The 11,132-nt window shown below is 51.7% G+C and overlaps 2 protein-coding genes across 2 annotated transcripts; both read right to left on the minus strand.

The window, feature by feature from the left end:
• Positions 1 to 741: 741 nt before the first annotated feature.
• On the minus strand, positions 742 to 1,938 carry LOC111152159 (chromosome unknown C6orf15 homolog). Its single transcript, XM_022510514.1, is given in 3 exon segments — positions 742 to 1,422; positions 1,424 to 1,659; positions 1,869 to 1,938. Coding segments are annotated over 3 exon segments (987 nt in total).
• A 3,010-nt stretch (positions 1,939 to 4,948) lies between these two features.
• On the minus strand, positions 4,949 to 8,901 carry LOC111152389 (corneodesmosin). Its single transcript, XM_022510919.1, has 4 exons — positions 8,817 to 8,901; positions 6,540 to 6,914; positions 5,404 to 6,482; positions 4,949 to 5,367 (listed from the first exon to the last, which is right to left on the minus strand). The coding sequence occupies exons 1-3, from the start codon at positions 8,899 to 8,901 to the stop codon at positions 5,434 to 5,436; spliced, it is 1,509 nt and encodes a 502-aa protein (XP_022366627.1). The 3' UTR covers positions 4,949 to 5,367; positions 5,404 to 5,433.
• Positions 8,902 to 11,132: the final 2,231 nt, after the last annotated feature.

Genomic DNA, 11,132 nt, shown 5'->3' on the forward strand with positions numbered 1-11,132 from the left:
GTCTACTTGTGATCTCTGTCTGTCAAATAAATAAAATCTTAAAAAAAAAATAAAACATATTGACATCCTGGAAAGGGAACCGAACAATGGAAGAGGACAGAGAAGAATGAAGAAGTAAGTTTAAATCCATGGAACTTGCTTTCTGATTTTTACTGGAAATGAAGGGATCAGTTTTATAATCATTACAACTTGTGCATTTGTTTGCTTCATTGGGGAGTGTAAGATACTTAAGAGCATCTTACATACCAGACTTGTGATTTTCATTTAATATATAAATTAGTGTAAACGTGAACCAATATTTAATGTTTGCATAAATTTGGTTTATTAAGCCCATAAGTTTTTATACAGTAGTTGTGTAAGTAGTATGTAGTATGTAGTAAGTAAGTAGAACCAGCTCTCCCACCTGGCTAGGGTGAGACCATAAAGTTCCACCCTCAAACATCTGGGCTTTGATCTTGTGCAAAGTATAGGGGACAGAGTTCCTAGAGACCCTACAGAGACACAGGGTGGCTAGAGAATGGGGATGGACAAAACTTACTTCACTTTGCACCCAGAAACAAAGACACTGCAAAGGAACAAATTTAATAACTGCTTGTGTTTTATTAGAGATTGGCATGGGGTGAAGCAGGAGAGGCAGTGAAAAGTAAAGAGAATGCTAGAAAACACACTCACTGAATCTTCATTTAGCTCACACTGCATTCTTTCAATTTCCAACTTAGGGTTTTCCCCTCTGTCATTCTCCTAACCCCACTGTAACCCAGGGTTTGGGGGATTGGGAAAGCCAGCTGGAATGTTCCAAGAAGAGCCAGTAGGACGGAGGACTCTGGGAGGAAACTGATTATTAATACCTGGGTGTAGGTGGATATTCCCCCAGCTGCCTCCTGGATATGGGTTAATATCCCCCCAGCTGGTACCTGGATACCGGTTAATATTCCCCCAGCGGCCTCCTGGAAACTGGTTAATATCCCCCCAGCTAATACTTGGGTGTTGATTATTGATACCCCAGATTCCCACAGGCTGTGGCATGGGCCTTGTTCCCCATCCAGTTCCAGGACCTCCACCTCCCCAGGACACTCCTGGATTCAAGATTCCCCAGGGGTGCCCAGGCAGAAATGGCTGTCAAATCCTGTTAAGAGCGGGTGGGTGTTGAACAAGGATTTCTCTCTGGGCTCCCAGCACATTAGAATGAAGTGACCGTCTGGACTTGGAATCCTGGTAGAGGAGTGAAGCCTTGGGTATGGGGCCTGTGGAGCGTGCAGAGAGCCCTGCGGGCAAAGGACTGCTGCCTAGAGGGAGGGCAACAGCACCAGAAAGGTAAGACCATTTTTCAGGCAGCGCTTCCCTCACGTGGTCCTCAGTGGCTGCAGCCATTATCTGCCAAGGATCTTCAGAGGACCAGGAATCCATGGAGGGTAGCCCCCCCAGTTGGGGGCCATCTCTGAACCCCAGAACCACCTGCAGGTTGGAAGCCAGCTAATGGAGAAGCATTGGACTTCAAAGGAACCCTTGTTAAATCATTTGGCCCAGGGTCTGGTTTGGGCTGAGGAAGTTCAGAGTTGGAGTGGCTGGGCAAGGAAGGTTGTTCAAGCAGATGCAAGTTGATTCCCAAGTGTTGGAGAACTTTCTCCTCCACTGCACCAATGCTTCGGGCAAAGAAGCCTGAGGAAAAGGAAAGAGGAGACAGCAAATGGACTGGATATTTGGTTCCAATGCCCACCTTTCCTGATTCCTGGATTCTCTTTGCTTCCAGCCCCTTCATTTTCCCCAGGGACCCAAGGGACCCTCCTGCCTCTACCCTTTCCCTCAATTCCAGTTCCCCTGGGGCCCCCAGTCTCTACCTGTGCAAGGGTTGGGCACAACCTCCATACCTGGAAGATGAAGACAGATCAGAAGAATCAGGCCCAGAGGAACCCTGCTCCCCACCGTGCAGCCCTGCATCTTGCTCAGCTCTAACATCTCTCTCTGCCCCAAGGCAGCCAGCCCTTTATCCTCTTGGGTGGGGGGGTGGGCAGCAGAAACAAGATGAGCCAGTAGTTGTGCAGATAATAAGTCTGTACATTCCACTCTCATTCCTAATTCAATCTGTGGCAACAGGTGCCACTTGAATGTCCCAGGAAGGCTGGGTGTTTCCGTCCCTGGTTCCTTTCCTAAAGTTCCCCACCCGTTCCTGACCTGGTGTCATGGGTCATAGCTCGTCACTGATTGCCAGTCCCGCCCTGCCCTGGCTCCCTACAACAAGCATAGGAGAGCCTTCACCTTTGGGGTCCCAATCTCTTCATTTCCTTCTCAGCAATAGAAACACTTCTCTTCATTTTCTCTTTGGGATCCAGATCATTCTCTTCCAGCACCCCTTTCTCATGCATCCCTATAGCTCCTTTACCTTGACGCAACCTATAGGGGAAGTTCTGGAGTGCAGAAGAACCTCCCCCATTGGAGAGGCTGCTCCTAAATGAGACTTGTCTGTAAGGAAATAGACCTGGTTCCCATCCTTAAGAGGTGACGGTGTACTAATTTCCTTCCACTGCTGTAACAAATAGTCACAAACTTAGTAGCTTACAACAATACAAGTTTATTATCTTACAATTTTGAAGATCAGAAGTCTGTCATAGTTCTCACTGGGTTAAAATCAAGGAGTCACCGGCGTTGTGTTTCTTTCTAGAGGCTCTAGGGGAGAATCCATTTCCTTGCATTTTCCAGCTTCTAGAGGCCTGCCTTCCTTGGCTCATGGTCCCCTTCCTCCATATTCAAAGCCAGAAACCGAGGATCTTCTTATGTTACACCACTCTGACCTTTTCTTCTTTTTCCCTCTTCCACATTTAAAGACCCTTATGATTACACATTGACCCACCCAAATAATTCAGGATAATCTCTCTAAGGTCAGCTAACAGCATTAATTCCATCTGCAACCGTAATTTCCCTTTGCTATGTAACCTAACATATTCACAGGTTCCAGGGATGATGTGGACATCTTTGGAGGTGCTGAGGAGGACAGCATTCAGTCTACTACAGATGGTCAAATGGATATACAGAATATAAGAAATACTGAGAGGGAGTAGGTGTTCCCAACTCACAGTAGAGGAAGGTGTTTAAATGCTATAGGTAAATGGTCATGAATTGATCATTTTTGAAGCTGAGTTGTGAGAGAACAGGGATTCATTAATTCTTTTGTTTACTCGTAAATATGTTTGAGCTTTTTACAATAAAAAGTGTATAAATGCCTTTGTTTTTTCTGTTGCTTCCAGGAGATACCCAGGCAAGGCATCCCTGGTTACATGAAGTCTAAAATAAGCTGTTAGATTTTCCTTTTCCATCCTCATCCTCAGCCCCTGATTGCTAGCTACTGGGTGAGTGGGGAGTTCCTCTTTGGAACTGGCCAGTGGAGGGCAAAGTCCTTTTTGAGTGACATCCACCAGATTTGTAAAAGCTTTTGACCTTGACCACACCAGAGCCTAGAGGAATCCCCACATCAGAGTCTGTATCCCTCCTGCAATTGTGGTGCATGGAACCTCTAAGAGACTTGATGCGTGTCATTGGCAGCAGTCCAGGGTCAGATGCTGGGCCAAGTGTGACTCACCAATGATGACAAAGACAGGACTATTCTGCAGCCCTTCTCTGTCTTCAGTCAACCCTGCAGGTTGGCTCAGCTGCCAGGTCATTTCTGATCAACAATAGCCCTAAATTTGGGACCAGCTAACACCATTCAATAGGAGGGAATGGATTAGATCCTAGGGTAGGAATAAATTCCTTTGTAAGCAGAGGTTCTGAGAGGTGGCCTGTGCTTTGGGTGAGGTCCTTCCTAAAGGGACAAACATAGCCCATTCTCCCCTTCCTGGGGTAAAAGAAATTCCTTGGCCTCAGCCTCCCCAGAACACAGCTGTCTGGGCCTCCCCACCCTCTGCTTTCTCTCTCTTCTCCCATGGAGACAACTCCCTTTCTCCACTAGAGTGCTCTGCCCTCTCACCTCCCACAGATCTCTTTAGAACTGCAGCAGAGGCAGCTAGAGTGTGGAGGTGGAGAGAACACTTGGCTCTGTTCTGCTATGGGCTGGTACATTTTTACGTAGGCTATTGAGTCACTATGCTTGGCGGCACTCCCTGTCATGCTCCCAACCTCTCTTTTACTCTCTCCACCCCTAGTTCCCAGAACAACACCAACCTGGGATCCCTCCCACTCAGTCACCAGGAATCTGATCTGGTTGTTGTATTCCAGCTTTCCCAAGGTTCCAAGGGTCCCAGAAACCCAGGAAATCAATGCCCAGATTCCTAGAGAGGATGGCATCTAGTAAATGAGGCAAATTAGAGAAGAAGGAGCCTGCATGGGGTGGGGAGGGGAATAATTAGGGCCCCATACAGGGAGAGGGGAAGACCCTAGATGAATGGGGAGTGGAGAGAGAATGGGTTTCCTGGAGCAATGAGAAAGGAGAGAAATGTGAGGAAGAATCTTGGAGACCAACCTCTGCTTTCAGTTTAACAAATATTTATTGTTTTCCTCCTTTGTGGGAGGACCTATAAAGTATAAGAGAAATACTGTTCCAACTTATGAGTGAAAATGGGGGGACATGGGTATTTCTAGAGGTACAGAAGAGCATCACGTAGGTCCTAAGGTGAGACCCAGGACACCAAGATGGCAAAAGTCTGCATCTAGCTCACACAGTTTATTGAACCATCTGTCCAGGGTCCAGAGAGAGCAGGGAACCTACTCCAGTATCCGAGGGTATCCTGGTGTCTCCCTCACACAGGGAAGCATCTAAGCATTGAGGGAAGTGGCAGCCAGGACAGGGGACTGAGATGGAAACCTTGAGAGGCAAAAAGGAGTGTTGGGAACTCACAGAGGGTGTGGTGAGCTCTGTAGTGGAGGCTGGGAGTGGAATTGGGAGTGTGAGAACCCCATGGTGTGCCATGTTGGTTGACCAGATGGCAAAGAGAGGTCAGTGAAAAGTGGTCATTGCTTTCAAGCAACAGTTTGGACTTTGCTTTATTTGGCAAACAGGTAAAAAGGGGGATGACTTCTCCAGGAACCAGAGTTACTATGGAACATTTCAGGGGTTTCCCAGTCAGAAATCTGAATGGGTAGGATTAGCTAATGTATTGTACCATCTCAAATAAATGACAGAGGAAATTTTAGGGAATGGTTATCTGGCAGAGAGGGCACTGCAGTATAAGGGGAATCTAAGCAGTAGGAGAGAATGGGGAAAGGAATTTGGAGTCTACAATTTGGAGAGTTGAAGAAAAGAGGCGATAAGGGGAGTCTGCCATATTGGAGCAATGGAGGAAATAGAGCAACTCTCTTGGGAAGGAGGCAAACAGCTAACCCCATGCCTGGGCCTCTGGTCTTCTCCCAACTGAGAGATGGTGTGTGTGTGTGTGTGTGTGTGTGTGTGTGTGTGTGTGTATACATGTGTATGCCCACACATGCATGTAGGCAAAAGCTAACTTATGGACTGTCAAGTGACTCTCCCTGGGGTAGGAAAACTTCAGGGTCAGCTAGCTGGGGCCCCAGAGGCTTCACTTGGGCCAAGATGTCCCGGATGGAGCGGCAGGGGAGCTTTCCAGAGCTGCTGGGACCACAGGGCTTAGCACCAGCTGAAGGATCAGGTTGGGGAGAGCCATCGGGACCCCCACTCAATGTAGAGGAGGAAACAGAAATGCAAGGGTGACCAGAAGAGCTGGATTTGCTGCCACAGGGCTGAAGGATGATTTTACCACTGCCTTGGGAGCTGGAGGTGCCGCTGAAGGAGCCAGGGCCAGGTGGAGAGCAGGGCCCCTGTGAAACACCACCACAGGGATGGAAGGATGAACTACTGGAAATGCTAGAACTGCTGTGGGCTCCAGAACTTGAGAGGGAGCAGGGCGCCTTAGAGCCAACTGCACAGGGCTGGACCCCACCAGAGCCCACTGGTTGGAACACGATGGCTGAGGAAGATCCCGACTGGTAGACATTGGAACTAGAAGAGCTGTGGCTGGGGATGATGGGATTGCTGGAGAAGTATTTGCCCTCAGAGATGGGGGGCCCAGCTGCAAAGGAAGGGACACCTGGAGAGCCTTTGATGGGGTTATCTTTGGTGAAGTAGCCCACAGGGTAGATTTTGCCCCCACTGTAGGTCATGCCTGGGACCAGATAACTGTCAGAAGAGCCACCCACCACTTCATAGCTGCCATAGGACTTGTCTACAGAGGTGATGGGGGGGCAGGGCTTTCCTGGAAGGCCACCACTGTTGCAGGGGGCACCCTGGACCCCTCCAGGGCCACCAGAGCCGTGCTGTTCCACCACCACCACCACTGGCCTTTGACCTCCTGACACAGAGTGGGAGCTGGAGATGTAGGAGCCAGAGTGGGAGACAATAGGCCCCCCACTGCAGGGAGAGTCAGAGACATCTGAATTACAGGGGCGTAAGTTAGAGTTGACCCTTTGGCCATTGCTGCTGGATATCCAAGAGCTTTGGGAAACAGATGAGCTTGAGCCGCCTCCAGACTGGGAAGAGCCTAAGTGGGAAGAACGATCACTGTCTGGTAGAGCCGAGCCCGATCCTGGTTGGGAACTGCTGCTTCCATATTGGGAGCTGCTGCTTCCTGACTGGGAGCTGCTGGATCCGGAGGAGTAGCTGATCTGGGAATACCCTGTTCCTGGCTTAAATAACGAAGATCCTGAAGAACCACCCTGGGCGACACCGGAGACACTGGCGCCACCACTGGAGCCACCAGAACCACTGGGGCCACCAGAACCACTGGAGCCACCAGAAGAGCCACTGCTGGAGCCACTGGAACTGGAAATGGAGCTGCTGGAACTGCTGGAGCTACTGTGGCCACTGAAGCTACTGGAACCACTCTTCCCAGTGAAACAGGGGTCGCTGGGGGAGGTGATACGCACACCCTTGCAGGGGTCTGAGAAGGTCCCGATGCTCTTAGCCAAGGCCCCTGGGGAGGAAGGAGTGGTTAGTAAGGGTCAGAGTGGCTTGGCTTCCTCCCTCAGCTTCCAAGCCCATCTCAGTCATCTGCTTCTGATTTCTCCCGAGAGGAGCCCAGGGAGAATCTGGGGTGGAAGAGCAAGTGATAACTGACTGTTCTCTGTAAAGGAAAATGAGGTGGCAGTAGAAGGGCCATTTCAATGTTCTGGAAGTGGGCAGGGACAGAGAAAATGAGACTCCAAAGGAGGAGGTGTTAGAAGAGAAGAAGAGGGCAAGGAGGAGTAGCAGGGGCTCATGGCTCCAAAAGAAAGGACCCCAAAGAAACAGAGCGTGGGGTAGACTAAGACTCCTCGAGATGGGGCATACATCCTAAGGGGGACATCCCAGATGAGATTAAGGGATCAAATGGAAGGAGGAGACAAGACAAAACAATAGCTGGCCGGGAAGGAAAGGAAAAGTAGCAAAAGAGACTGAGAAAAGAGGAAGCTGGTGGCAGAGGGACTGAGGTAAAGGCAAGGGTCCCTGAGGACTGAGATTCTGTCACTAGCCTCCTGGGGAGAGTCCAGGCTTGGGCAGAGAGTGGGAGTTCTGTTCCCATCTCAGTCCTGGCCCTGCCAGGAAAGCTGGGTGGGGGCCAGGATGTGGGGGCACCACTGTCACCTCAGAACCTGCTGGTACAGTGTGACAGGACACCGCACCCTGAGCCAGCCGTGCTGTCCTAGCCCAGCCCAGGGGCACGAGGATGAAACCCGCCTCCGAGGCTCACCACCATTATCAGCTTCCCTCATTCTCCACCCAGCCATCAGCCATGCCCACCCACCTGCCCTCCATGCTCCCGCCTTTTCATCCCTGGCAGATGTGGAACCACTTCTTTCCTTAACCAAGCCTTTGCTTCTAACCCCAGGCTCAACATACCCCCGTTCTTCCTCTGCTCCCCACCTCACCGCCTTCAGGTCCCAAGCAGTGTGCGCTGAGCTTCATGCCAGCAAGTTACTAAACCTCTCTGAGCGTTAGTTTATACATTAGGAGAGATCGAATCTGTCCCCCAATGAGCAGTTTCTCCTCAGTTTGTGACGTCCCCATTCTCTCCTCCAAGAGTTCTCTGTGGCCACTTCCATACCAAACCCAGCTCTGCCTGCAGCCCCCCTCACCTGGTGGCACTCATCATGGAGAGTTCCTGCTCTCCTTCTCCTTGCCCCAAGGCACACAGCCTGCTTTCTGCCCCCGGGGGCCGTGGGCAGTTTCTCCGCAAATACCCACTGGTCCACAGCACAGCCCCAGTTTGGATCCTGGCTTTACTGCTTTCTAAGCTGTGATCTTCCGCCAGTTTCTTGACCTGTCCAAGCCTCTGTGTCCTCCCCGTACAGTGGGGATAATGAATCTCTCTCATACGGTTCTTCTAAAGATCAAAAGTGCTAATGGAAAGTGCTAGAATCATGTCTGGCACATAAAAACACTCTATAGATGGTAACGATTATTCCTGTTAAATATCGAGTCTTCGTCTTCTACTGCTCTAATCATTGACAAAAGCAATGACAACAACCACAAACATTTACATAACCCTCTAATTTCCAAAGCACTTGTCACATACATTATTTAATTTGAGACTCTGAGATCTGACTAGAGCTAGCTGTTACCATTAACCTGGTTTTAAAGTTCCAGAAACTGTGGCTCAGGAAGCTCAAGTAACTTGCCTGGGGTGACAGGGCAGTGAGGAGTAGCCCTCAGACTCCAGAGCTCCTGCCCTTCCCCCTTGCTGGGTCCTCTCCTGGCTTCTCCCTGGACAGCGATTCCTCCCACCTGCCAGCACCCGCCGCTCCAGATCCCGTCAGCCTCCTCTGACCTGCTATCTGCATCCTTCTTCCCCAGCTCTCCCCGCTTGCCTCCGCTCCCAGGGCCCCCAGCCTCCTACCTGGCAGGAGGAGCGCAGCCAGCAGCAGTGCCATCATTCCTCGCCCTCCCACACGCCCCATCTGGGGTGCCTGCGAGGAGCCCATCTTGGACTGTGCAGCCTTCTGACTGACAGTAGCTCGTGGACACCCAGGGCCTTTATGCCAGGGCTGGACATTCTCTGGGCAAGAGTCACTGTGGGGAGGGGTGGGGAGGTGGAGGGGCAGGTGCCCAGGGCAACTTGGTGTGGCCAGGAGGAGCTGAAGTAATCAGTCAGGGCATCTGCCTACTCAGCGGCAGGGGAGGCTTCAGCTGGGGGAACCCCTGGCCACAGGGCCCTTAATGATTCCCACCTTCCTGCCACCTGACTGGCCTACCCATGGCTCTGCATTGCTTAACCTGGAACCAGGCCCTCTGCCCACTCAGGCAGCCGCTCTCACCACAAGCCCGTCACAGGCTTCCTCACTCTCCTGCCTCCCCTTGTGCTGGCCTGTCCCACTCCCCACCCTCCTTCCATGCACAGACACAGACACTTCAACTTTCCCATCCACAGCAAGGTGCCTGCTCAGACCCCCCACCCCTGCCACCTGGCTTCTCACCCACAGCCCCTGGATCTGCCCCTTTCCTTGGGATCCATCACTCTGTCCCCACGTTTCTCCTGCAGATCAAAGGGTCTGTACTCCATCCCCCAGAGCCCCCCTGTTGTCACTGCCCACGTTCATGCCTGCCACATGCCTCTTACATGTTTCATCCATGAATGAGACTTTCCCCTCTTGCCAGCTAGGAGTCTGCACTCCAGATACCAGTGGCCTGACCTCTCCCTTCTGGGGGCTCCTGGAGTAGTCTGAAGGGTGCTGGGCCTCAGCTGGGGGAGAGACCTGGGCTGGGAACCCCTGCCATAGCTGGGTCTGAGGTTACTCACAGGCCACTCACGGCCTCTCCCCAACAGCTGGTGACCCTGACTCCAGTGGGAGTCAGAGCCAGAGGCTAATGAGGCTAATTGGGAATGTGACAGCTCTGCAGCCCATTAGCTGGCTCCCCGACCTGGATGAGGGGACAGGAAGCAGCCAGCTCCTCGCTGAGTGGGGTAAAGGAGGGCCAGGCAGACTTCAGCACCCCAGAAGGATGAAAGGCAGGACTGGCAGATTAGAGTCCTGAATTCAGCCAGGAGGGAGGCAGGTCCTCCTACATCCCATTCCCCTCCCTCCTGCTTTGGTCCTGGCCCCACCCCAGCCAATTAATTGCTCACTAGTATTGCCCAGAGTATCAGTATCGGAGGGAGAGGCCTGGGAGTCAGGTCAAGTTGCCTCTTCTCCTCCCCCACCCTGCTCCCCTCATCCAGACTCTCAGCTCCATACGTTCCCACAAAGGCAGCCTCTGCCCCAGCCCTTGGCCGCCCTCCCCCATTCTCTCTCTCCTGTCCCATCTTTCCCTCCCTCCCAATGCTGCCCTTGGGACTTCCTTTGATGATAGGAATGCTCTGTATCTGTGCTGCCAAATTCAGTAGCCACTGGCCACATGTGGCTACTAAGCACTTGAAATGGGGCTAGTATGACTAACCAGAAGAACTGAATTTTTAATTTTACTTAATTTTGATTTAAATGTAAATAGCCATGTGCAGCTAGTGGCTACCATTTAGTCTAGTCCTTGACTTAGCCACACTCAAATTGGGATCGGGAAGGAGGAGGGGCTGGGAGCTATGGCGAGAGGAGGTCATGGGATGGTGTCCCCCAAAGAGGGTTGACGCAGTGGGAGAAAAACAAAAACACTGGCTTTAGAATCAGGATGCCCTGGGCTCAAGTCCCAGCTAACTTCCTGGTTTCAGGCAAGTCTCCAAACTTTTATGAACTTCAGGGCCCTCCTCTGTAAAATGGAGATCTTTTAAATCATGCCTGCCTTACAGGGGAGTTGTAAGGATCAAATGGGAGGTTATCAGAAAGATTCAATGGGACTACGGGCATAGCCCTCCTGGCTCAGGCGCTTAGCAGATGAAGTCCCCACAGGGTCCTATCTGGTTCCTCCCCTGGGGGACAGCAAGCATGAAGGGCTCACTCCACAGCCCCAGGCTCTCTCTTTAGAGTCTCCAGCCCAGCAGACCTAGGAGCAGCAACCAGCATGCACACAGTGGTGTTACTGAAAGTGATGTCCATTCCCCCAGTGCCTGTCCTGGCCACATCTCTTCCCTCCATAGACTCCTGGGCCCACTGGGCTGGCGCTGGTCCTCCAGGAGGAGGAGGTTGGGGGGTAGGCTGGGAGCAGGGAGGGGCGTGCCCGAAAGAAGAGGCACAGGGAGCCTTGTGGGTGGGGAGAAGGGGAGGACCTGCAAGGCTTGTGGGAT

This window comes from Enhydra lutris, unplaced genomic scaffold, assembly GCF_002288905.1.
Source record: "Enhydra lutris kenyoni isolate GAN:26980312 unplaced genomic scaffold, ASM228890v2 scaffoldscaffold28, whole genome shotgun sequence".
In the NCBI taxonomy this organism is placed as follows: Eukaryota; Metazoa; Chordata; class Mammalia; order Carnivora; family Mustelidae; genus Enhydra; species Enhydra lutris.